At 48.1% G+C, this 25,204-nt stretch overlaps 1 protein-coding gene across 2 annotated transcripts in view; it reads left to right on the top strand.

Annotated features, from left to right (window-relative positions):
• LOC140429309 (isocitrate dehydrogenase [NADP], mitochondrial-like) overlaps window positions 1–25,204 on the top strand; it is a 111,298-nt gene that overhangs the window by 24,357 nt on the left and 61,737 nt on the right. For both annotated transcript variants that reach the window (XM_072516140.1, XM_072516141.1), the window contains exon 3: window positions 11,475–11,640. In XM_072516140.1, the coding sequence (XP_072372241.1) occupies window positions 11,475–11,640 (166 nt within the window). The remainder of the gene's footprint in view (window positions 1–11,474; window positions 11,641–25,204) is intronic.

Genomic DNA, 25,204 nt, shown 5'->3' with positions numbered 1-25,204 from the left:
TTTTCGGCCTGTGAAAGGCACCTGCTTGCAGTTTTCTGGTCAGTTCAGTATTTTTCTTACATAACCTGACTAAACCCCATCACGATCCTCGCAGAACACCACCACCACCACCCCCCCCCCCCCCCCCCCACCCAACTCCTACTTGACGGACGACTCAAGGACGGTACAGTTAGTCAGATCAGAGCAGCTAGATGGACCCTTCTTTTGCAGGGACGGGACATCACTGTTAAACGGACCAAGACCCATGCTTCCTTAGCAGATAACCTTCAGTACTCAGGCACCCCCATGAATGTGAAATTATCTCTCCACACCACAACACAGGCCCCTTTATTGCGAAAACACCCCCCAGAAAGATAGGTAGTTCACCCCAGAGCCCCCAGCACACAGACATGTGCGCACCTTTAAGGATATATGTGGATGGTTCTTCCACTATATTAGAAGGGAAGCGGATTACAGGATACGGCATTTATGTTGAGGACGCGCAGGGACGCGCCCTAGAAGAGATCTCCTTAAAGCTACCAGGCCACTTAGGCGTGCAGGCGGCAGAACTAGCAGCCGTGGCGTACATTATAGATCACCCAGATTCCTTCCCCAGCCCAGCAGACATATACTCGGACAGCCTCTACGTCTGCAACAGCCTTACAGAATTCCTACCCCTGTGGAAAGCAAGAGGATTTGTTTCCGCAGACGGAAAACCCCTCCCCTCAACCCCATTGCTCCGCCACATTTTAGAAAAAGCACAGAACAGGACATTCGGAATCGTTAAAGTCCGCAGTCACCATCGTTCCTCCCCCCCCGGAAATGTAAAAGCCGACGCACTGGCCAAAGCAGGTTCCAGGCACGGATATTTTTGGACACCCCCCGAGAGCGCACCAGTGAATGCAGTTCAGGTCTCGCAGACTAACATCGAGGATTTAGTGCAGGCCCAGAAGCAGGATAGCAATCTCAGGGAGATTTTGAAAGGAAAATTTACGGCACCTTACGATAGATTTTAAAATGCACTGACCACACATGACGGTGTGGTGTTAAAAGACACCCTTTTATGTGGTTCCTGAACAGGACAGGAATCAGCTCATTTGTTTATTCCATGGCAGTCATGGACATCAGGGAATTGATCCCACTACAACCCACCTCAGGAAGAAGACGTAATGCACTACGTTGAGAATTGCCTTATCTGTGCCCAGAACAATCCGGACAGATACACAAAGAAAGCTCAACTTAGCCACAACCGCCCCGTTAACGGCCCCTGGACTAACCTCCAGATCGATTTAATAGGACCATTGCCCCCTTGCAGGAATGGTTACAAATACGTATTAGTTGTCATAGACACTTTTACGAAATGGGTAGAGGCATTCCCATCCAGAACGAACACGGCAAAGACCACCGCAAAGATCTTAACCCACCACATCTTTACGAGATGGGGACTCCCCCGCAGCATTGAATCCGACCAAGGTTCCCATTTTACGGGACGTGTCATGAAGAACGTCCTCACGATATTTGGCATTACCCAAAAATTCCACATCGCATACCACCCCCAGTCAAGTGGTATCGTGGAGCGCATGAATCGGACCCTAAAAGCTACCCTCAGAAAAATGGCCCAACAAAACAACACCACTTGGGATTCAGTCCTCCCTTTTGCGCTGATGTTTTTGAGAAATACTGTCTCAACATCCACAGGTTACACTCCACACACTCTCATGACCGGACGCCCCATGAAAGGCACAGAATTTTTATTTGGATAGGACTTGACCAGCCCCGAAGTGACGGCCCTCACACACGAGAACGCAGTAAAACAACTAGTTGAGAATGTGAAAACGGCTCAGCTAGCAGCCGCAGTAATATTAGGTACGCGGAAGAAACAGAGCAAGGCCTGTTTCGACAAGACCGTGCATGCGACTGAGTTTGAGGTAGGACAGCAGGTCATGCTCTCCATTTACAACCCCAGCACGTCCCTGTCACCTAAGTATTCGGGTCCGTACTCCATTGCGGACAAAGTAAGCCCCTCCGTCTACAAAATTAAGTACCCCAACGGGAAGACTGCGTGGTTCCATATTAACCAGCTGAAGGCATATGGCCCACAGTCCAACCACGCACACCACGTCATGCTCGACGCAGCAGACCACACCCCGCCCACAGCCAACGTATCCCTATCCTCCCCCAACACGACCACCACATCCACAGACTCGCCCTCGACTCCACCCCCGACCTCTAGACTCCGCCCCAGAACGACCAACAGACAGCAGCGACTGTGGCTCAGACAATAGCCACAGCACGCCTCCCTACTATCCCCATGCAACAGGACCCACACCCAGCGAATCTGAACAGGATTCAAGTGATCCCTTCCTCATCACCTTCCTCAACAAACCCCACCAAAGACCACCGCCCTATGATGACGATTACGTCCCCACAGAACTAGACACCACCTTTTGGCACTGCAATAATTCATTCAGGCTCGTCCGGAACGACGAGATGGACCCCAAATCGCACCACGCAGCCCTATCAAACCCTTATACATTCGCGAGTACGGCATCCGGGAGAAGATGACGACTTTGAGTCTGACTCCCAAAGCGAGAACCCCTTTACGACCCTGTTCGCAACTGATAACTGAGGTGTCCAGTGATGTTTTAAAAAAGGAACCGCTTGGGAGAAACGGTGTCCTTTCTAATGGAACCTGCAGCATGTTGTTTAATGTTGTTTGTTACTGTTCGTGTTGAATGTTGTTTGTAAGATCGGAATTTTTTTCCACGGCCCCACGTCTTATTGTCTGCAGAAACCTATGAGAACTTGCCAGCACGCTCATCGGTAGAAACCGCTGAGAGCTTGCCAGACCCCCGTTCATAACTGCTCTTCTGGTTCGAAGGTAGAACCTTTACGGCAACCCCCCAACGATGACTACGTTTTTGCCCGTTCTTGTCGGTTGCTCTGGCAGTGGAGAAACAGCATTGGGACCCGCCCTGCCTGAGGACCCCCCTCTGGTCAGCTACGCTCGGGTAGAGCACACACGGCATTGGTCGCCGTCCTACCCGGGGATTCCATCCAATTCTTACCCGTCGTGGCCCATACGCACCTCATTTCGGCACTTTTGGTTCAAAACGTTTTGTTTTCAGGCGACCCTTAGGTTGCCATCCCTATGCTATTTACATCCTCAAACATTTGGATGGTAAATCGCACAGCCTGCGAGACGGCTCGCACTGTTTCAGTATTTTTAAGTGTGTCTTGTCCTGAATATTCGGTTTAACAAAAAAAATGAGGGAGTCACAAATGGAGACAAATTGTAAAGGGAGAATTGGCACTGAAGGACAGACATACTAACAGACGAGATATTAACCAAGATGGTAACAGACACTATGCATGATCCCACAGAACCCCAGAAGCTTCCAGGAAAAGAGACGAAATGAAAAGGAAAAGACAAAAAGGAAAGAAGACATCAATGAAGATGTCATGCGTGTATTTCGTCGATATTGCAATGTGTATTCAGTTGCGCGCGATCGCGAACCCCCTGACCCCAACCCCCCCCGGCCGTTAATGATTCACTTCCCCATAGCACCCAGAGCCCAGTAACAGGCAACACCACACCATCATGGTGTGATAAGCTCATAACATAGTACTCCCTCTCCTACGTAGTCGAATCCCAATTAGTGTTGGCGATACTCTGCAGCATCGTGCAGACTATCTGCATGAGGAAATGGCGAAGGAGAGCCTACCGCGCTCGCACCCTGGCATACAGGATAAGATCCCCTATTTTTGGTTATCACCAGGACCCCAAACCCCTCGATCCATAATAAAGGACATTCGTTTGCATTCCTTTTGCAAATAAAGAAATGGAAACATTGTACGCCCCTGTGCTTGACTGCCAAGCCAGAGGAAAAATGTGAATGCTGCTATTATTTTTGTATTGTTTAGGAGGTTAATATGACTGAATGTTTTAGTGAGTGTAGTGTATTGAGGACAGTTAGAGGTACCGTTTTTTAAATTTTGTAATGCATGTCCCTATTTTGACATAGCGCCAATTAGAATTTTAATTAAAATGTTTTCTTGCATAGTTATGGTCAGTGTAGAGGCCATAGAAGAGTGCTCGCCGGGTCAGGGAATGAAGACAACGCAGTTATGCGATCCTTCACGCTTCGCGTTAGGGATCACAAGGAGGGGTGAAGCCACCTGGGTTGGCCACTTCCCGACTTAAAATGGAGAACTGCAAAGGCTGAAGGGAAATTCAGCCAACACAGGTAAAGACTAGCAAGTGCAGAAATCATGTATATTGGAACCTGCAAAACAACCAGACAGCACTGAAACCAGCAGCCATCTACATAGTAATGCAGCAGCCATCTACGTAGTAATGTGCGATTCCAAGGCACAATGGCAACAGTTAAGGTAAATAAAGCCAAGCCAGACTCCTCGGCGCCAGCAGGAGCCAAGACAAAAGAAGTCCAACGGACACTTAGGGACCGCCCAGCGATCAGGGAACCGCTCCAGCATTGGAGAAATCGATCCAAGTGATCAGAAAGTAGTTCAATCACTTGGAACCAGGTACAGGGTCTGCCCCGAAGCCCCTGGGGACTATAAAGTAAAGCCCCCAAGTTCAAATCGTCCTTCTTTGGCAGGGTCACTCAGCAACTTGAACCAACCCTTGACAGTGACCTGCCTCGCTGCCGCCAACCAAGTAAGTCCCAAGTCAACGCTCGCTACGAGATAGGCGCTCCTAGCTACCAGCCCATACCAGCTTTTGAATCTTGCAGACTCAGGACCTGAACGAAAGGCCATTTGTTCCCCTGACCTGGTGGGCCAGTCCGAAGCTAAGTATAGGCCTTTTAGTGATAGGAATAGCCTAGAAAGTAGAGTTTATGCATGAGTAGTGATTTACTGTGTATAATAAATGTGTTTTGATTTGAATCTTACTAATTGGTGTGTTGAGTTATTGATCATTACTTGAACCTGAACCTCGTGGCAGTATCAAAAAGATACCTGGCGACTCTAGTGCAAAGGTTAAACAAACAGAACAAATTACGATTTAAGAACCAACCAAAAGTTAGCAACACCTCTCACTCACAAGGCTTCACATCAATGTCTTATATACTTGTATACCTCGCTCCCTCTAGTGGTTGATTTATACATTACATTAACCCTTGAAGTTCTTACATTTATGATAATGTCACATCTCATAGATGCTAATGTTTGTCTGATGTATACCTTAATCAGCATCTATAGCTCCACTATTGTGTCTAACCTCTAGGTCATCATAACAACATAAGAACTAGGAGCAGGAGTAGGCCATCTGGCCCCTCGAGCCTGCTCCGCCATTCAATGAGATCATGGCTGATCTTTTGTGGACTCGGTTCCACTTTTCGGCCCAAACACCATAACCCTTAATCCCTTTATTCATCAAAAAACTATCTATCTTTATCTGAAAAACGTTTAATGAAGGAGCCTCTTCTGCTTCACTGGGCAAGGAATTCCACAGATTCACAACCCTTTGGGTGAAGAAGTTCCTCCTAAACTCAGTCCTAAATCTACTTCCCCTTATTTTGAGGCTATGCCCCCTAGTTCTGCTTTCACTCGCCAGTGGAAACAACCTGCCCGCATCTATCCTATCTAATCCCTTCATAATTTTATATGTTTCTATAAGATCCCCCCTCATCCTTCTAAATTCCAACGAGTACAGTCCCAGTCTACTCAACCTCTCCTCGTAATCCAACCCCTTCAGCTCTGGGATTAACCCAGTGAATCTCCTCTGCACACCCTACAGTGTCAGTACATCCTTTCTCAGGTAAGGAGACCAAAACTGAACACACTACTCCAGGTGTGGCCTCACTAACACCTTATACAATTGCAGCATAACCTCCCTAGTCTTAAACTCCATCCCTCTAGCAATGAAGGACAAAATTCAATTTGCCTTCTTAATCACCTGTTGCACCTGTAAACCAACGTTTTGCGACTCATGCACTAGCACACCCAGGTCACAGCGAGAGGACACCTCAGAGGGCAGTGAGGCTATATGGGTAGAGATCAGGAATAAGAAGGGTGCAGTCACAATGTTGGGGGTATACTACAGGCCTCCCAACAGCCAGCGGGAGATAGAGGAGCAGATAGGTAGACAGATTTTGGAAAAGAGTAAAAACAACAGGGTTGTGGTGATGGGAGACTTCAACTTCCCCAATATTGACTGGGACTCACTTAGTGCCAGGGGCTTAGACGGGGCAGAGTTTGTAAGGAGCATCCAGGAGGGCTTCTTAAAACAATATGTAAACAGTCCAACTAGGGAAGAGGCGGTACTGGACCTGGTATTGGGGAATGAGCCCGGCCAGGCGGTAGATGTTTCAGTAGGGGAGCATTTCGGTAACAGTGACCACAATTCAGTAAGTTTTAAAGTACTGGTGGACAAGGATAAGAGTGGTCCGAGGATGAATGTGCTAAATTGGGGGAAGGCTAATTATAACAATATTAGGCGGGAACTGAAGAACATAGATTGGGGGCGGATGTTTGAGGGCAAATCAACATCTGACATGTGGGAGGCTTTCAAGTGTCAGTTGATAGGAATACAGGACAGGCATGTTCCTGTGAGGAAGAAAGATAAATACGGCAATTTTCGGGAACCTTGGATGACGAATGATATTGTAGGCCTCGTCAAAAAGAAAAAGGAGGCATTTGTCAGGGCTAAAAGGCTGGGAACAGACGAAGCCTGTGTGGCATATAAGGAAAGTAGGAAGGAACTTAAGCAGGGAGTCAGGAGGGCTAGAAGGGGTCATGAAAAGTCATTGGCAAATAGGGTTAAGGAAAATCCCAAGGCTTTTTACACTTACATAAAAAGCAAGAGGGTAGCCAGGGAAAGGGTTGGCCCACTGAAGGATAGGCAAGGGAATCTATGTGTGGAGCCAGAGGAAATGGGCGAGGTACTAAATGAATACTTTGCATCAGTATTCACCAAAGAGAAGGAATTGGTAGATGTTGAGTCTGGAGAAGGGGGTGTAGATAGCCTGGGTCACATTGTGATCCAAAAAGACGAGGTGTTGGGTGTCTTAAAAAATATTAAGGTAGATAAGTCCCCAGGGCCGGATGGGATCTACCCCAGAATACTGAAGGAGGCTGGAGAGGAAATTGCTGAGGCCTTGACAGAAATCTTTGGATCCTCGCTGTCTTCAGGGGATGTCCCGGAGGACTGGAGAATAGCCAATGTTGTTCCTCTGTTTAAGAAGGGTGGCAGGGATAATCCCGGGAACTACAGGCCGGTGAGCCTTACTTCAGTGGTAGGGAAATTACTGGAGAGAATTCTTCGAGACAGGATCTACTCCCATTTGGAAGCAAATGGACGTATTAGTGAGAGGCAGCATGGTTTTGTGAAGGGGAGGTCGTGTCTCACTAACTTGATAGAGTTTTTCGAGGAGGTCACTAAGATGATTGATGCAGGTAGGGCAGTAGATGTTGTCTATATGGACTTCAGTAAGGCCTTTGACAAGGTCCCTCATGGTAGACTAGTACAAAAGGTGAAGTCACACGGGATCAGGGGTGAACTGGCAAGGTGGATACAGAACTGGCTAGGCCATAGAAGGCAGAGGGTAGCAATGGAGGGATGCTTTTCTAATTGGAGGGCTGTGACCAGTGGTGTTCCACAGGGATCAGTGCTGGGACCTTTGCTCTTTGTAGTATATATAAATGATTTGGAGGAAAATGTAACTGGTCTGATTAGTAAGTTTGCAGACGACACAAAGGTTGGTGGAATTGCGGATAGCGATGAGGACTGTCTGAGGATACAGCAGGATTTAGATTGTCTGGAGACTTGGGCGGAGAGATGGCAGATGGAGTTTAACCTGGACAAATGTGAGGTAATGCATTTTGGAAGGGCTAATGCAGGTAGGGAATATACAGTGAATGGTAGAACCCTCAAGAGTATTGAAAGTCAAAGAGATCTAGGAGTACAGGTCCACAGATCACTGAAAGGGGCTACACAGGTGGAGAAGGTAGTCAAGAAGGCATACGGCATGCTTGCCTTCATTGGCCGGGGCATTGAGTATAAGAATTGGCAAGTCATGTTGCAGCTGTATAGAACCTTAGTTAGGCCACACTTGGAGTATAGTGTTCAATTCTGGTCGCCACACTACCAGAAGGATGTGGAGGCTTTAGAGAGGGTGCAGAAGAGATTTACCAGAATGTTGCCTGGTATGGAGGGCATAAGCTATGAGGAGCGATTGAATAAACTCGGTTTGTTCTCACTGGAACGAAGGAGGTTGAGGGGCGACCTGATAGAGGTATACAAAATTATGAGGGGCATAGACAGAGTGGATAGTCAGAGGCTTTTCCCCAGGGTAGAGGGGTCAATTACTAGGGGGCATAGGTTTAAGGTGAGAGGGGCAAAGTTTAGAGTAGATGTACGAGGCAAGTTTTTTACGCAGAGGGTAGTGGGTGCCTGGAACTCACTACCGGAGGAGGTAGTGGAGGCAGGGACGATAGGGACATTTAAGGGGCATCTTGACAAATATATGAATAGGATGGGAATAGAAGGATACGGACCCAGGAAGTGTAGAAGATTGTAGTTTAGTCGGGCAGTATGGTCGGCACGGGCTTGGAGGGCCGAAGGGCCTGTTCCTGTGCTGTACATTTCTTTGTTCTTTGTTCTTTGTCTCTCTGCACAACAGCATGTTTTAATATTTTATCATTTAAATAATCCCTTTTGCTGTTATTCCTACCAAAATGGATAACCTCATAATTGTCAACATCGTATTCCATCTGCCAGACCCTAGACCATTCACTTAGCCTATCCAAATCCCTCTGCAGACTTCCTGTATCCTCTGCACTTTTTGCTTTACCACTCATCTTAGTGTCGTCTGCAAACTTGGACACATTGCCCTTGGTCCCCAACTCCAAATCATCTCTGTAAATTGTGAACAATTGTGGGCCCAACACTGATCCCTGAGGGACACAACTAGCTACTGATTGCCAACCAGAGAAACACCCATTAATCCCCACTCTTTGCTTTCTATTAATTAACCAATCCTCTATCCATGCTACTACTTTCCCCTTAACGCCATGCATCTTTATCTTATGCAGCAACCTTTTGTGTGGCACCTTGTCAAAGGCTTTCTGGAAATCCAAATATACCAGATCCATTGGCTCCCCGTTATCTACCGCACTGGTAATGTCCTCAAAAAATTCCACTAAATTAGTTAGGCACGACCTGCTCTTTATGAACCCATGCTGCGTCTGCCCAATGGGACAATTTCCATCCAGATGCCTCGCTATTTCTTCTTTGTTGATAGATTCCAGCATCTTCCCTACTACTGAAGTTAAGCTCACTGGCCCATAATTACCCGCTTTCTGCCTACCTCCTTTTTTAAACAGTGGTGTCACGTTTGCTAATTTCCAATCCGCCGGGACCACCCCAGAGTCTAGTGAATTTTGGTAAATTATCACTAGTGCATTTGCAATTTCCCTAGCCATCTCTTTTAGCACTCTGGGATGCATTCCATCAGGGCCAGGAGACTTGTCTACCTTAAACATCAATCTGCCTTGTTCCTTATAACCAGCCTGACTCGGTCCAACTGGTTACATGAGTCGATATCTGTTGCCACAGATGGTCTTTATAAAATGTTTTGTTAACTTGTGGCCAGTACTGGAAAAGCCAGCAATTGTTGCCCATTCCTAATTGCCCTTGAACTGATTGCGGTGCTATGTCATTTCTGAGGGCAGTTAGGTGTCAACCATGTTGCTGTGGATCTGGAGTCGTGTGTAGGCCGGACCAGGTAAGGACGGCAGATTTCCTTCCTAAGAGGAAGTTGGTTTAACGCCGAATATTCCAGGGAAGTGCAGTGTTCCCACCTGTCGGCATGACGTGGCGCTGTGGGTATCACTGCCAGTCTCCATATATGGAGACCAGACGTGATGACCACGCTGGGGGGTGTGGAGGCCATTGTAGCCCCCAGGTGGTCAGAGACATCTGGCACCCTGGCAGTGCTGCATTGGCACGGCCAAGTGCTGGGGCCTGAAGTGGTTGGGGCCAGGAGTAAAGCTTATGGGGAGATCCATTGGGAGGACCCTGATGCCAGCAATTCTTTGCGGGCGAGGGGGGAGGTGAGGGTGTTGATGCCAATGACCCTTTGCAGAGTGGGGGGGGGGAAGAGTTAATGCTGGCGATCATTTATTGAGGGGGTCTTTAGGCCCCGCTCCTCAATGCTAGCGTAAAACATGCCCTTCTTCAAAAAAGTGACCAATTGTGGGAAGATCTCATTGGGAATCTCTCGGGAGAAACAAGTGGTTTTCTGACTGAACCTGACACTTCACCATTTTTGGGGGGAAATTTCACTTCGCTTTTATAGTCCAGATATATTAATTTAATTTAAATTCCACCAACTCCTGTGGAGTGATTTGAATCCATTTCCACAGGTATTAGCTTTGGCCTCTAGATTACCAATCCAGTGAAACCACCATAACACCACTCCCAAATAATGATGCAGTTCTTTCAGAGGTACAGATGGAAGATGCCATTTTCATGCTGTGGCGCGATCGAACGGTCTCGTCGCATCGGATTTGGTGACGCAACGAGGCCATTAAATAACAAGCGAGGCCGCTGGCAAGATTTGGGCCACCCAGAATGCCCAATCTCGGAAGACATCGTGATCTGGATCTTGTCCTTGCTGGGTGAGATCCAGATTTACATATTTCTGTGAGCAGTTAGGCTCACTGGGAGACCTTGCCATGGAGCCGTTTAGCACTGGCCTGCACAAACGTGAACCAGGCATAATGGCACTTGGGCGGGGGGGAGGGGCGGTCTCCCCTGCTATCGGAGGTCCCCCGTGGTCGGGCTCTGGTAAGGATGATAACCTGGCATTCCCGCTGCAAGCCGGGCACCTTGGCACTGCTAGTCTGGCATCTTGGCACTGCTGCCAGGGCACCCTGGCACTGCCTGCATGGCACTGCAATGCTGGCAGAACATTGCCAGGGCCCCAGGTTGGCAGTATCAAGGTGCCCGAATGCCATGTTGCCCATGCCATGGATCGGGCCCGGGGTGCCCTACCCTCATGAGGTGGTGTGAGGGGATCTCAAGGGCCCCCTAACAGGTAAGCTGGGCGGGAGGGGTCCGGAGGCCCCGCAGTCCGAGGGGGATCAAGAGATTGGGGCGGCATTAAAAATGGCACCCCAAACTCTTCCTAAGGGTGGCTTCGGCAGGGCTTTCCTCGCCGAGGCCAAAGAAAGGCTCCTGTTTGACAGCGGGGTCGTTCTCCGAGCTGCAGGCGTCGAGAAACACCCGCTAAATGCGCCCAAAACAGAACTCTCTATTTTTCCCGTTCAAATGTGCCCAATATCTATTTTATATTGCAGACAATATAATAAAATGTACGCATTCTTATGTGCCAGAATACTGGCAGCACTACCTTCTTTGAAAATGTATTCTATGCATTTTCCCAAGGTGTGCCCAAGAGCCAATGTGGCTTGTGGACATGTCTCTTTGCGCAGTGTACTGATGTTGATCTGTTTTTACTTTGCAGCTTATTCTGCCCAATGTGGATGTGGAATTGAAATATTATGACCTTGGTCTCCCAAATCGAGATAGGACAGCTGACCAGGTGACCATTGAATCTGCACTGGCAACACAAAAATATGGAGTTGCAGTGAAATGTGCCACCATTACACCAGATGAAGCCCGTGTTGAAGGTAAATGATTGAGGCAGATTCAATTGAAAGAAATAGGTAGTTACAATTCGAATTGATAACCCGCCAAATACTGTCAAAATTCAAAGAAGCAAATTCAATCTTTCTGCTTCTAATGCCGGAGCTCATTTCTCCATTTGTGTGAAATTGGTAAGAATGAGCTGTGTGTGTGGAAACCAGTCCTTGTCTTTCCAGGCATAGGTATCCTGTTGTACATGTTTTCATCTCATAAATAATCTTTATTACTGACACAAGTAGACTTACATTAACACTGCAATGAGGATTCTGTGAAAATCCCCTAGTCGCCACACTGTTTGGGCACACTGAGGGAGAATTCAGAATGTCCCATTCATCTAACAAGCACGCCTTTCGGGACTTGTGGGAGGAAACCAGAACATCCGGAGGAAACCAAGGCAGACACGGGGAGGACGTGCAGACTCCGCACAATGACCCAAGCCAGGAATTGAACCCAGTCCCTGGCGCTATGAAGCAACAGTGCTAACCACTGTGCTACCGTGCTGCCCATGAAAGGGTATGCTCGTGTGCAAACATAGAAGTGACTCTTGTGGCGCAGTAACCGATGGTGTAACCAGCTAGTTTGCTTTTGCACAATTCGTTGTTGAAACTGGTTTCAAATTGTATGCACTAATAAAAAGATTGGTATTCATATTATGCAGCAGTGAGCTCTGTCTCTCTGAACAGTTGCTGGGCAAAGAGGAGACTTATACATCATGCAGAACATGCATTTTTGTGTGTGATCGAGTTTGAATTGATTTGACAAAGAGGATTTTTTACAAAAACAAATAGATATTTATTTTTGCGTTATATGGAAGGTGTAAGAAATCTTTGACTCGGGTTACAAGCAGAATCAGAAATTGGCAGCTCAGCTAAACTTGAAGCATGCAGCTGGGGAAAGCCTGGTTTCCATTCTGTGTTTAAGCTGAGTTAGCTGATCTGGGTGGGACAGTAGTCAGAGCTCTGTGATGGACCTCCTCATTTGTGGATCAGGGAGATCAAAATTAATCAGGGTACCTACTCTTCATCTCCATCCAATGAACACTGCTGGAATTTGCATTTGTGGTGGGGAGAGATCATACTTAATATTGACATCCTTAAGAGAAAGTAGCTTGTCGTCATTCACACACACAATGAGCACTTGGGTGATGTCCCAGAGGACAGCTGCTGTTTGTAGACCCAAAACCTAGTAAGAGTCAGGCCTTCATGAAAGGAGGGGAACGCGAGATCTATGTGCCCATATTATTTTGCTGAAATCAGGATCCTTTCTAATTTTCGTAGTGAGTTTTTACTTCAGTTAAAGAGTCATAGTATAGAGGTTTCAGGACAGTAACGGCCCTTTGGCATCACATCTGTGCTGGTCAAAAACAATTTCTGAGGCAAATTGCCATTTTGACTAAAAATAATTTATCAATACTTTGACTCAAAATCGTGGAACTTCCTCCCTAAATAGCACTGTGGGTGTACCTCTATTAAATGGACTGTAGCAGTTCAAGAAGGCAGTTCACCACCACCTTCTCTGGAGCAATTTGGGGTGGGCATTAAATGCTAGACAGCGACACAAACACTCCATGAATGAATAAAAAAAGTAAGAGGATAACTAAGGAAAGATAACAGCCCATAAAAGACCAAAAGGTAACCTATGTGTGGAGGTAGAGGATGTGGGTATAGTTTGTCATGATATTTAGATCAGCATATCATGGTGCAATCACACACACACACTGATGGACATGCAGTAGGACCAACCAACACACACACAACATCGCAGCCAATCACCAGTGAGAGCACACGCACTATAAAAACAGGGGACACTACAGTTCCCGTTCATTCCAGCAGCAGCCAGCTCAGAGCACCGAGCTCAGAGCCTGCCACTCAGACATTCACCATGTGCTGAGTGCCTCACCCAGATAGTGATAGGACAGGGTCCACAGATAAGCTGGTAATGCACGTACCCAAGTTAGCAGTGTGCCGTTATAGTTAAGAAGTAAATAAAATTGAGTTACACCATCTCCAGCTATGTCGGATCGTCTGTACACCAGAACACCCAACACAACATAGTTCTTAATGAATACTTTGTGTCTGTCTTCACAAATGAGGGGAACAATGCAGACGTTGTGTTTAAGGAGGAGGAGTGTGAAGTATTGGATGTGATAAACATGGCAAAGGAAGTATTAAGGAGATCAGCATCCTTGAGAGTGGATAAGGGGAGGCATAGTAGTAGTGTCACTGGAGAGTCGCAAGCTGGATACAACATTAGCTTATTGGCAGAAACAAAGGGTCATTGTTGAGAGATGTTTTTTGTGACTGGAAGGCTGTATCCAGTGGGGTTCCACAGGGTTCAGTACTAGATCTTTGTTTTTTGTGTTATATATTAATGATTTGGATGTAAATGTGGGGGAAATGATCAAGTAGTTTGCAGATGATACAAAACTTGGCCGCATGGTTAATAGCGAGGAAGATAGCTGTGGACTGCTGGAAGGTATCAATGTGTTGGTGAACGCAAAAGGTGAACAAAAAGTGGTAAACGGAATTCAACCTGGATGTGTGAAGTGTTGCATTTGGGGAGGTCAAACAAGGCAAAGGATCACACAATAAATTGGAGGATACTGAGAATTGTAGAGAAGTGAGGGAACCTCGGAGTGAATGTCCACGGATCCCTAAAGACAGCAGAATAGGTTGATAAGGGGAAAAAGAAGGCATATGGAATCCTTTCCTTTAATAACTGACACATAGATTATAAGGGCAGATAGGTTATGCTGGAACGATGTAACATTAGTTAGGCCACAACCTGAGTACTGTGTGCAGTTCTGGTCACCTCATTACAGAAAGAATGTATTTGGATTAGAGAGGATGCAGAGGAGATTTACGAGGGTGTTGCCAGGACTAGAAAAGTGCAACTACGCGGAACAATTGGGTAGCCTGGGGTTGTTCTCCAAGAACAGGGGCGGCTGAGGGGAGATTTGATTGAGATGCACAAAATTGTCAGGGACCTAGATAAAGTGGATGGGAAGGACCTATTCAATTTAGCGGAGACACCAATGACTAGGGGGCATAGATTTAAAGTGATTGATAGAAAGATTAGAGGAAACATTATGAAACCCTTTTTCACTCAGAGGGCTGTGAGGGTCTTGAACTCAGTCTGAAAGATTATTAGAGGCAGAAACCCTCAATTAATTTAAATAGTGCCTGTATATGTACCTGAACTGCTGAAACCTAGTGTGGTATTATCGGTATTACGGTACCTGAGAGGCTGAAGTACCATTGGTAGAACCTATATGCTTGCTATTGGCTAGAGTGTATAATAGCTCCGCCCTGATAGGCGGGGTATAAGAACCCGTGCCATCCCAGCAGCCCTCCCCTGAGCTGCTGGGGGAAACATCTAGCTTATTAAAGCCTTCAGTTGGACTACAACCTCGTTTTAGTGGTCATTGATCGTGCATCAATTTAATAAGCTAGATTTTAAGAAGAAAGGATGGAGCTCCAAATCAAGCCGGAGTGTCTGCAACTTAGTCTGCAACGTTCCCGACCGCGCGGCAGCCCCCTGGGCAGCGTGGAACCCCGCAGCGGCCGACCCAGACACTTCCCCCGTTCCCCCGCAGGCCTGCGCTGCAAGGCGGCCTGCCAACCCCGAGGGGCACCGTTGCTATTTCTGCGGGCAGGCCAAGCACCCCCGCCAGCGCTGCCCGGCCCGCGCATCCACCTGCAGAGGATGCGGCAAAAAGGGCCATTTCGTGGGGGTATGTCAGGCCCGAGCGGTGGCCGCGGTCTCCAGCGGCAAATCCGGACAGCCACCACAAACCTCTCCAAGGGCCCTGTGTGGCCAGCGGTCGCCGCCACCCCCATATCCCAGGGTCACGTGCGGATCCCCGGCGTCGCCATCTTGTTCCACGGACGCCACGCTTGAGGGATGGGCACCGCCATTTTGTGCACCCCTGGCCATGTGCGACCAATGGGAGACGCCATCTTGGATGAACCCCCAGGACCCCAGCTCGGCCGACCACACATTGCCTGAACAGAATTCCCAACTACTGTGATTGGCCTTGGTGACTCTGGATCAATCTCGACCTCGAACACTCTCAACCACTACGACGACTGTTTTCATCAACAGCCACGAGATGTCCTGCCTAATTGACTCTGGGAGCTCGGAGAACTTCATACACCCCGACACGGTAAGGCGCTGTTCCCTCCTCCCACCCTGTTAATCAAAAAGTCTCACTGGCCTCCGGTTCCCACTCAGTGGAGATAAAGAGGGTTTGCTCCAGGGAAGGGAGTTCAAAAATGTCCTTCTCTACGTCCTTCCCCACCTCTGCGCGGCTACACTCCTGTGTTTACACTTCCAGTGTAACCTTCAAAGTCTGACCTTCCAATTCAGCGGCCCTATACCCCCCCTTTCTGTTTGCGGCCTCGCGACCCTTAAGGTCGACCCGCCTTCCCTGTTTGCGAACTTCACCCCGGATTGCAAACCCGTCGCCACCAGGAGCAGACGCTAGAGTGCCCAGGACCGGATCTTTATTAGGTCAGAGGTCCAAAGGCTACAGAGGGAAGGGGTCATTGAAGCCAGTAACAGCCCCTGGAGAGCTCATGTGGTGGTAAAGACCAGGGAGAAGCATAGGATGGCCATCGACTACAGTCAGACCATCAACAGGTTTACGCAGCTGGACGCGTACCCCCTCCCCCGCATATCCGACCTGGTAAACAAGATCGCGCATTATACGGTCTTCTCCATGGTGGATCTCAAGTCCGCCTACCACCAGCTCCCCATCCGCACTAGTGACTGCAAATACACTGCCTTTGAGGCAGACGGGCGGCTCTATCACTTCTTAAGGATTCCCTTTGGTGTCACTAATGGGGTCTCGGTCTTCCAGCGCGAGATGGACCAAATGGTTGACCGGTACGGTTTACGGGCAACATTCCCATATCTCGATAATGTCACCATCTGCGGCCACGACCAGCAGGACCACGATACCAACCTCCGAAAATTTCTCCAGACTGCTAAAATCCTTAACCTAACATACAATAAGGATAAATGTGTGTTTAGCACCGACCGTCTAGCCATTCTCGGCTACATAGTGCGAAATGGAGTTATAGGCCCCCACCCTGAACGCATGAGCCCGTTATGGAGTTCCCTCTCCCTCACTGCTCTAAGACCCTAAAACGCTGCCTCGGGTTTTTTAGCTACTACGCCCAGTGGGTCCCCAACTACGCGGACAAGGCCGGTCCCCTGAACCAATCCACAGCTTTTCCCCTGTCGATAGAGGCCCGCCAGGCCTTCAGCCGCATCAAAGCAGACATTGCAAAGGCCACGATGCACGCCATCGACGAGTCCCTCCCCTTCCAGGTCGAATGCGATGCATCTGACGTAGCTCTGGCGGCAACCCTCAACCAAGAGGGCAGACCCGTGGCCTTCTTCTCCCGCACCCTCCATGCTTCCGAAATCCGCCACTCCTCAGTCGAACAGGAGGCCCAGGCCATAGTAGAAACTGTGTGACATTGGAGGCATTACCTGGCTGGCAGGAGATTCACTCTCCTCACGGACCAACGGTCGGTTGCTTTCATGTTCGATAATGCACAGTGAGGCAAGATAAAAAACGACAAGATCTTACAGTGGAGGATCGAACTCTCCACCTACAATTATGAGATCTTGTATCGTCCCGGGAAACTAAACGAGCCTCCTGATGCCCTATCCCGCGGCACATGTGCCAACGCACAAGTGGACCACCTCCGAGCCCTCCACGAGGACCTCTGCCACATGGGGGTCACTCGATTTTTCCACTTCATCAAGACCCGCATCCTGCCCTACTCCATCGAGGAGGTCAGGACAGCCACCAGGGACTGCCAAATCTGCGCGGAGTGCAAACCGCACTTCTACCAGCCAGAGAGAGTGCACCTGATAAAGGCTTCCCGTCCCTTTGAACGCCTCAGCATGGACTTCAAAGACCCCCTTCCCTCCACCGACCGCAACACGTATTTCCTGAACGTGATTGACGAGTACTCCCGGTTCCCATTCGCCATCCCCTGACCAGACATGACCGCCTCCACCGTCATCAAGGCCCTCCATGGTATCTTTGCACTGTTCGGATTCCCCGCTTACATACACAGCGATAGGGGGTCTTCCTTTATGATCGACGAACTGCGTCAATTCCTGCTCAACAAGGGCATCACCTCGAGCAGGACGACCAGTTACAACCCCGGGGTAACGGACAGGTAGAGAGGGAGAACGGAGTGGTCTGGAAGACCGTCCTACTGGCCCTACGGTCCAGGAACCTCCCAATCTCCCGCTGGCAAGAAGTCCTCCCGGATGCCCTCCACTACATCCGGTCACTACAACCACCAATCAGACACCTCACGAACGTCTCCTTGTCTTCCCTAGGAAGTCCTCCTCCGGGACCTCGCTCCCGACCTGGCTGGCAGCACCCGGACCCATCCTGCTCCGAAAACACGTGCGGGCGCACAAGTCAGACCCGTTGGTCGAGAGGGTCCATCTGCTCCAGGCTAACCCCCAGTACGCCTACGTGGCCGACAAGATACAGACTCCCTAAGGGACCTGGCACCCGCCGGAACTCCACGCACATTCCAGCCACCAGTCCCACCCTCCCCTCCACCGCAGCACCTTACAGGAGGATCGGTCCTTCCGCCGCTCCTGCCTAGGCCCCCCCACCCACCGACGTCCCCCACAGGCGCTCCCTCCCCAGGTCAGCCGTTTTCCCCACCAGCGGCGTCTAGTGGTGACGAAGCTCCCATGGAGATCGAAGCCACGCTCTCAGAGTCACCACCGAGGCTCCGACGATCACAGAGGACGACCAGGGCCCCCGATCAACTGATTGCTTCATTTTAACTGTAATCTGTAAATATAAAACACCGAATGTACAAGCTACCAGACTTGTAAATGGTTACGAAACACTGTACGGAGGTATTACGGTACCTCCATAACTAATTATACCATGTTATGTTTTGTAGTTGCTGGCCACCACCACTGCCGGAATTTTTTTTAACAGGGGGTGAATGTGGTATTATAGGTATTACAGTACCTGAGAGGCTGAAGTACCATTGGTAGAACCTATATGCTTGCTATTGGCTAGAGTGTATAATAGCTCTGCCCTGATAGGCGGGGTATAAGAACCTGTGCCGTCCCAGCAGCCCTCATTCTGTACCTGAGCTGCTGGGGGAAACATCTAGCTTATTAAAGCCTTCAGTTGGATTACAACCTCGTTTTCATGGTCATTGATCGTGCATCACCTACAGAGCTACAGACCAAGGGCGGGATTCTCCAATCCCGTGGCAGAGTGTCCCTGCCGTCGTAAACGCCGTCGCGTTTTACGACGGCGTGAATGGGCCGCTCCCATGACTAATTCTGGTCCCTACAGGGGACCAGCACGGCGCTGGAGCGGTTCGCGGGATCCACGCATGCGCTGTTGCGCTGGCGCCAACGAGGAATTGCGTGCCGGCGTCGGAGCGGCATGGCCCATTGGCGGGGATTCTCCGACGCCCCAAATGCTGGAAAGTGGGATTAGGTTGGATGGGTTGTTTATCAGCCAGCACAGACATGACGGGCCATGTGGACTCTTTCTGTGCCGGTAGCTTTCTATGGTTCTATGACTAGTTGAACTAAGCAGGAATGAGGGCAGAAGTGTAAGTTTCAATAAAAATACTTTAGATACATTGTGATTTGTTTAGTGCCAAAATATCTTCCTTCTAGAGCAATTTAAACAGATAATAAAACAGAGGTTGGTTCAAGAGGCTAATCAGAATCATAGAATTTACAGTGCAGAAGGAGGCCATTCGGTCCATCGAGTCTGCACCGGCTCTTGGAAAGAGCACCCTACCCAAGGTCAACACATCCATTCTATTCCCATAACCCAGTAACCTCACCCAACACTAAGGGCAATTTTGGACACTAAGGGCAATTTATCATGGCCAATCCACCTAACCTGCACATCTTTGGACTGTGGGAGGAAACCGGAGCACCCGGAGGAAACCCACGCACACACAGGGAGGATGTGCAGACTCCACACAGACAGTGACCCAAGCCGGAATCAAACCTGGGACCCTGGAGCTGTGAAGCAATTGTGCTATCCACAATGCTACCGTGCTGCCCCACGCCCACAGTGGGATAAAACTAGGGGCAGATGAGCAATGACAGAAATAAAACTCAACATGTTGAGAGAATGTAACAGTTGGAGCCAAGAAGAATTAGAGCAGCTGATTTGTGAAGACAAGATTTAAAAGAAATAATTAGGTTAAGCTGATTGTAACATGGTTCATCTGCTCTCACAGCTCTGGTTGTGGATGGAATGTCACTTGGATTAGATATTGTGTCTCTGTGATGTTTAAATTTAAATTGGCAGCAAAGTAACATACATCTCCAAGCATTCCCCACGAATCCAAGCGATGTGATTAGCACTGAGGAACGAGGATTATTAAAATATTAAGGGGGGGGGGAATTCCATGCCCCCCCCTGCGCTGTGGTGTATTTTCTGGTGGCGTAGCCGACTCTTGGCCACCGGTTTGATCTTCCACATCCCACTGAAGTCTGCGCCATTTTGAGTGGCTCGTCCATGGCACCTCTGGGGAAACCTACGTCGGGGGTCGTCTTCGGCAGGATTAGAAGATCCTGCCAGCGCGAAGGGCTAGAAAATCCTGCCCTAAGAATCTACTTGTGAGCGGTATAATGTGATCAGTTTTACTTTAGAACAAAATTATTTTAAATTGGTTACTCAGTTTTTTACTGGCTTTGCATAATGTGATCCGATTTACGAATGCCTCTTGCTATCACTGTTCAATGTTTGCAGGGACGACGAGTCACCTCATCTGAAGTTGGTACGAAATGCCAGACATTGACGTCATCATTGAAAAAAGATTGATAGCAGCTTTGCTGCTTTCAAAATATCTGTTCTTCCATTTTGCGCTGTAAAACTAACATCCTCTCACCTTTTCTGTGATCTTAATTTTTTTTAAATCAAACTGCCACCTGGTGGTGCTGATGAACTTATGTTGAAGAATGAATATGATTCACTGCTATGAATATGAACGTCTTGACTGATTCAGGAGCAGGGAATCTACCACCTGTGAATGTTTGACTTTTTTTAATGATGTATCAGAGAATACATCCCTGCTGTGGAACCGTCACGTGATCTGCAGTGACATCAGCAGAGTGTGTTTTGTGCGGGCTTCAGTTCTCCATCTTCGATTGTTCACCATCTTCGATTATATGAGTCGCATCTAATAAACCCTCCCATCGTGTTTGTAAGAAATCCAAGTCTGTGTGGCAACTCAAATGTAACAAATAAGAAAACTGGCGATGAAGATTGAGTCAAAAAAACAAAATTAAGGGAAAAAATCGTCGACAAGAACAGTGGAGGCGATGTCGAGAGTAGAGACAGGATTTTCTGGATTGGACTCGTACATCAGGCGTAGAAAAGCCGCCAATGCTGAAGTTTTAAAAAATAATAATAATTACGGAACACAGCCATGAGTAAAAAGAACTACAGTTTGCCGTTGAAGTGGATAAGAGTCTGGGCTGCAGGGACAGTGCACGTGGTGAAGCTAAACGTGCTGCGGGATAGGGATTCGACTCTGTCCGGGTCACTACTCGGGAAAAGTCAAACCACAATCCGGAAGAAAGAACTATTTCTAAATTGCATTGTGGATGAGGGGATAGCATTTGTCATACATCCAAATAGCTCAGTTGGCTGGACAGCTGGTACACGATGCAGAGCGAGGCCAACAGCCCGGGTTCAAGTCCCGTGCTGGCTGAGGTTATCCATGAAGGCCCCGCTTTCTCAACCTTTCCCCTCGTCTGAGGTGTGATGATCCTTAGGTTAAATCACCACCAGTCAAAGGGGAAAGCAGCCTGTGCACCTGAGACTTGCGACTTTACTTACTTTTGCATTCAAAATAATTGGAAGGGAGGAAGTTGGTTGAAGAACAGACCCTAGGAACCATCATCCGGAATGGTGGGAAAAAGGTGTCCCGCAGATGCATTTGGTGAAGACTGAGACTTGGAACTCAAATGAGGAGAGATTCCAATTGTATCTCACAGTGAATCAAACACCAGAGAACCTAAAAGTTGCAACATTTGGTCGGGCGTAAAACGTTTATGCTGCTGCAAAATTTAGTTAATCCACAAAAACCGGGAGAGAAGACCGATATCGAACTGATGAAGTTTCGAGAAGGGCATTTCTCCCCTAGACCGTTGTTAATTGCAAAAGGGTTTTGGTTCCACCGTAGTCAGGAAGACGGTGAAAGCATTTTACAATTCATAGTGACTTTAAGAAAGTTAGTAAAATACTGCGAGTTTGGTGCAACACTGGATGACACTCTTCATGATAGGCTGGTTTGTGAACTCCCCAGTGAAGCTATTCAGAGTAAGCTACTTTACTGTAAGTGATTTAACTCTCAAAGTTGCTGTGGAACTTACCATGTCTATGGAGCTAGCAGCAAAAGAGGCTACACAGTTAGGGGCTGGAGTGATGATCCACAAACTGGAGACTGTCAGAAATAAGGCTTCAAGGGGACAACCATGCCACCGATGTACACAGATTGGACACTTAGGGGAATGCTGGAGTAGAGAAAATAAGTGCGAGAACTGTGGCACAAAAGGCCACATTGCTAAAGCATGCTGGGCTCAGAAAACTTCTCCAAAGATGCGCAAGAAAAAAAGCACTCTAAGCAGACTAGACATGCCTACAAGTTAGTAGACAAAGTTCAAAATCCCTCAGGAGACTATGTACTCGGAACAGCTTCAGGAGTTGAAACTAGGCATTTTGTCGGTGTGGGTCAATAAAGTTTCTGGGCATTTCCAAAATTTGATGGTAACCAAATTAGAATGGAAGTGGGTACAGGTGCAGCTGTGTTATTGATACCTGAGAATTTATGATCAGAAGTTGCAGCATCTGCCTTTCAACCCATCAATTGTGATCCTTAGGACTTGCACAGAAGAATTTGCAAACTCCACACGGACATTAAAGGGATACATTATGGTAAAAGTAGAAGTAGATGGACAAGCAGTGGAGTTGCCTCTTCACGTTGTCCTTGGAAACTTTCCTGCCTTATTTGGTAGAGCGTAGCTGGCAAAAATTAAACCCAACTGGGGAGCAGTGAATCAACTCGTGGGGTCAAAGAATGACCTACAACTTCTGGTGAAGTATGAAAAGGTGTTTGAGGATTCACAGCCACTACAAACTCTCGTTACGCACAAAGGTCTGTTTCGATACAGAAGACTTCTTCCTTTTGGAATAACAACTGCGCCTGCTCTTTTTCAGAGGTCCATGCATCAGATTCGGAGTGGGCTAAATGGGGTGTAATGTTATTTAGATGACATTCTCATCACCGATTCAAGTGAACAAGAACACTTGAAAAACCTGGAAATTGCTCTGAAATGTCGACAAAACCATAACCTTCGAGTTAAAAATGAAAAGTGCGACTTTTTCAAGACATCCATAAATTATCTTGAGTCACGGTCATCGATGTGACTTGCATATGGAGTGAAAAAGATGACCAAAATCTTCAAAACACCACGTCCTCAAAACGTGACACCACTAAGGTAATTTGTAGGATTGATCAACTATGTGGGCGGCGGCATGGTGACGCAGTGGTTAGCACTGCTGCCTCACGGTGCCGAGGTCCCAGGTTTGATCCCGGCTCTGGGTCACTGTCCGTGTGGAGTTTGTAAACTCTCCCCGTGTGTGCGTGGGTTTCGCGCCCACAACCCAAAGATGTGCAGGGTAGGTGGATTGGCCATGCTAAATTGCCCCTTAATTGGAAAAAATGAATTAGGTACTCTAAATTTATTTTTTCAAAAAAACGATTGATCAACTATTACGAAATTTAGCAACACGATTGAAGCCGTTACACACACACACTGTGCCAAACAGGTATAGCACTGGTCAGAAGGATGCAAAAGGGCATCTAACGAGGTAAAAGATGCCTTAAAGAAGTCCGAGCTATTGGTTCATTGCAGTCTGAAGCTGAAGCTACAACTTGCTTGCCAAGCCCTCTTGGGCTGGTACAATAGGCTTTTTACACGTACGTAAAAAGCAAGAGGGTAGCCAGGGAAAGGATTGGTCCACTGAAGGACAGGGGAGGGAATCTATGTGTGGAGCCATAAGAAATGGGTGAGGTGCTAAATGAATACTTTGCATCAGTAGTCACCAAAGAGAAGGAATTGGTGGATGTTGAGTCTGGAGATGGGTGTGTAGATAGCCTGGGTCACAGTGAGATCCAAAAAGACGAGGTGTTGGGCGTCTTGGAGAATATTAAGGTGGATAATTCCCCATAGCCTGATGGGACCTACCCCAGAATACTGAAGGAGGCAAGAGAAGAAATTGCTGAGGCCTTCACCGAAATCTTTGGATCCTCACTGTCTTCAGGTGATGTCCCGGAGGACTGGAGAATATCCAATGTTGTTCCTTTGTTTAAGAAGGGTAGCAAGGATAATCCAGGGAACTACAGGCCGGTGAGCCTTACGTCAGTGGTAGGGAAATTACTGAAGAGAATCCTTCGAGACAGGATCTACTCCCATTTGGAAGCAAGTGGTCGTATTAACGAGAGGCAGCACGGTTTTGAGAAGGGGAGGTTGTGTCTCAATAACTTTACAAAAACATTTTTTATACTCCTTTTTCCCATTTTCTCCCAATAATACACAATAATCAGTAACAAATATGTCAATCCCCATATCAATAACAACGATCCCAACCTCCCACCAAACCCCAAACATTAGCCCGCATGTTCACACAAACAAATGACAAAAAGGGATTAGGAATCACCCATAGTCGTCATTAGCACACACGGCCCCCCTCCCCTCAACCCTCCCACCCACACGCCCCAACTAATGTTCGATGTTATCCAGTTCTTGAAAGTGCATAATGAATAATGCCCATGAATTGTAGAACCCTTCCTTCCTTCCCCTCAGTTCAAACTTAACCTTCTCAAGAGTCAAGAATTCCAACAGGGCCCCCTGCCACGCCAGGGCACAGGGTGGAGAGGTTGCTCTCCAACCTATCAGGATCTGCCTTCGGGCAATCAACGAGGCGAAGGCTACAACATCTGCCTCCACACCCGTTTCCAACCCTAGCTGGTCCGACACCCAGAATATGGCCTCCTGGGGGCCCGGGTCCAGTTTCATGTGCACCACTTTAGAAATTACCCTGAACACCTCCTTCCAGTAATCCTCGAGCTTTGGACAGGAGCAAAACATATGAACGTGATTACTGGGGCCCCCTCCACAACGTTCACACACATCTTCTACTCCTTCAAAGAATCGGCTCATCCTCGCGAGGTGTGCTCTGTATACCACCTTCAGCTGTATCAGCCCCAGCCTTGCTTACAATGTGGAGGTATTCACTCTCCAGAGCACCTCACATCAGAACCCCTTCTCCATATCCTCTCCCAACTCTTCCTCCCACTTTGCTTTGATCCCTTCCAGTGGTTCCTTCTCCTCTTCCAAAATAGCTCTGTAAACCGCTGACACTACCCCCTTCTCCAGTCTCCCTGTTGTCAGCACCTCCTCCAGCAATGTGGAGGCCGGCTCCACTGGAAAGCTCTATCTCCTTTC

Source organism: Scyliorhinus torazame, chromosome 9, assembly GCF_047496885.1.
Source record: "Scyliorhinus torazame isolate Kashiwa2021f chromosome 9, sScyTor2.1, whole genome shotgun sequence".
Lineage (NCBI taxonomy): Eukaryota > Metazoa > Chordata > Chondrichthyes > Carcharhiniformes > Scyliorhinidae > Scyliorhinus > Scyliorhinus torazame.
The sequence above is the reverse complement of the archived record's forward strand: the minus strand, read 5'-3'. Positions and strand labels throughout refer to the sequence as shown.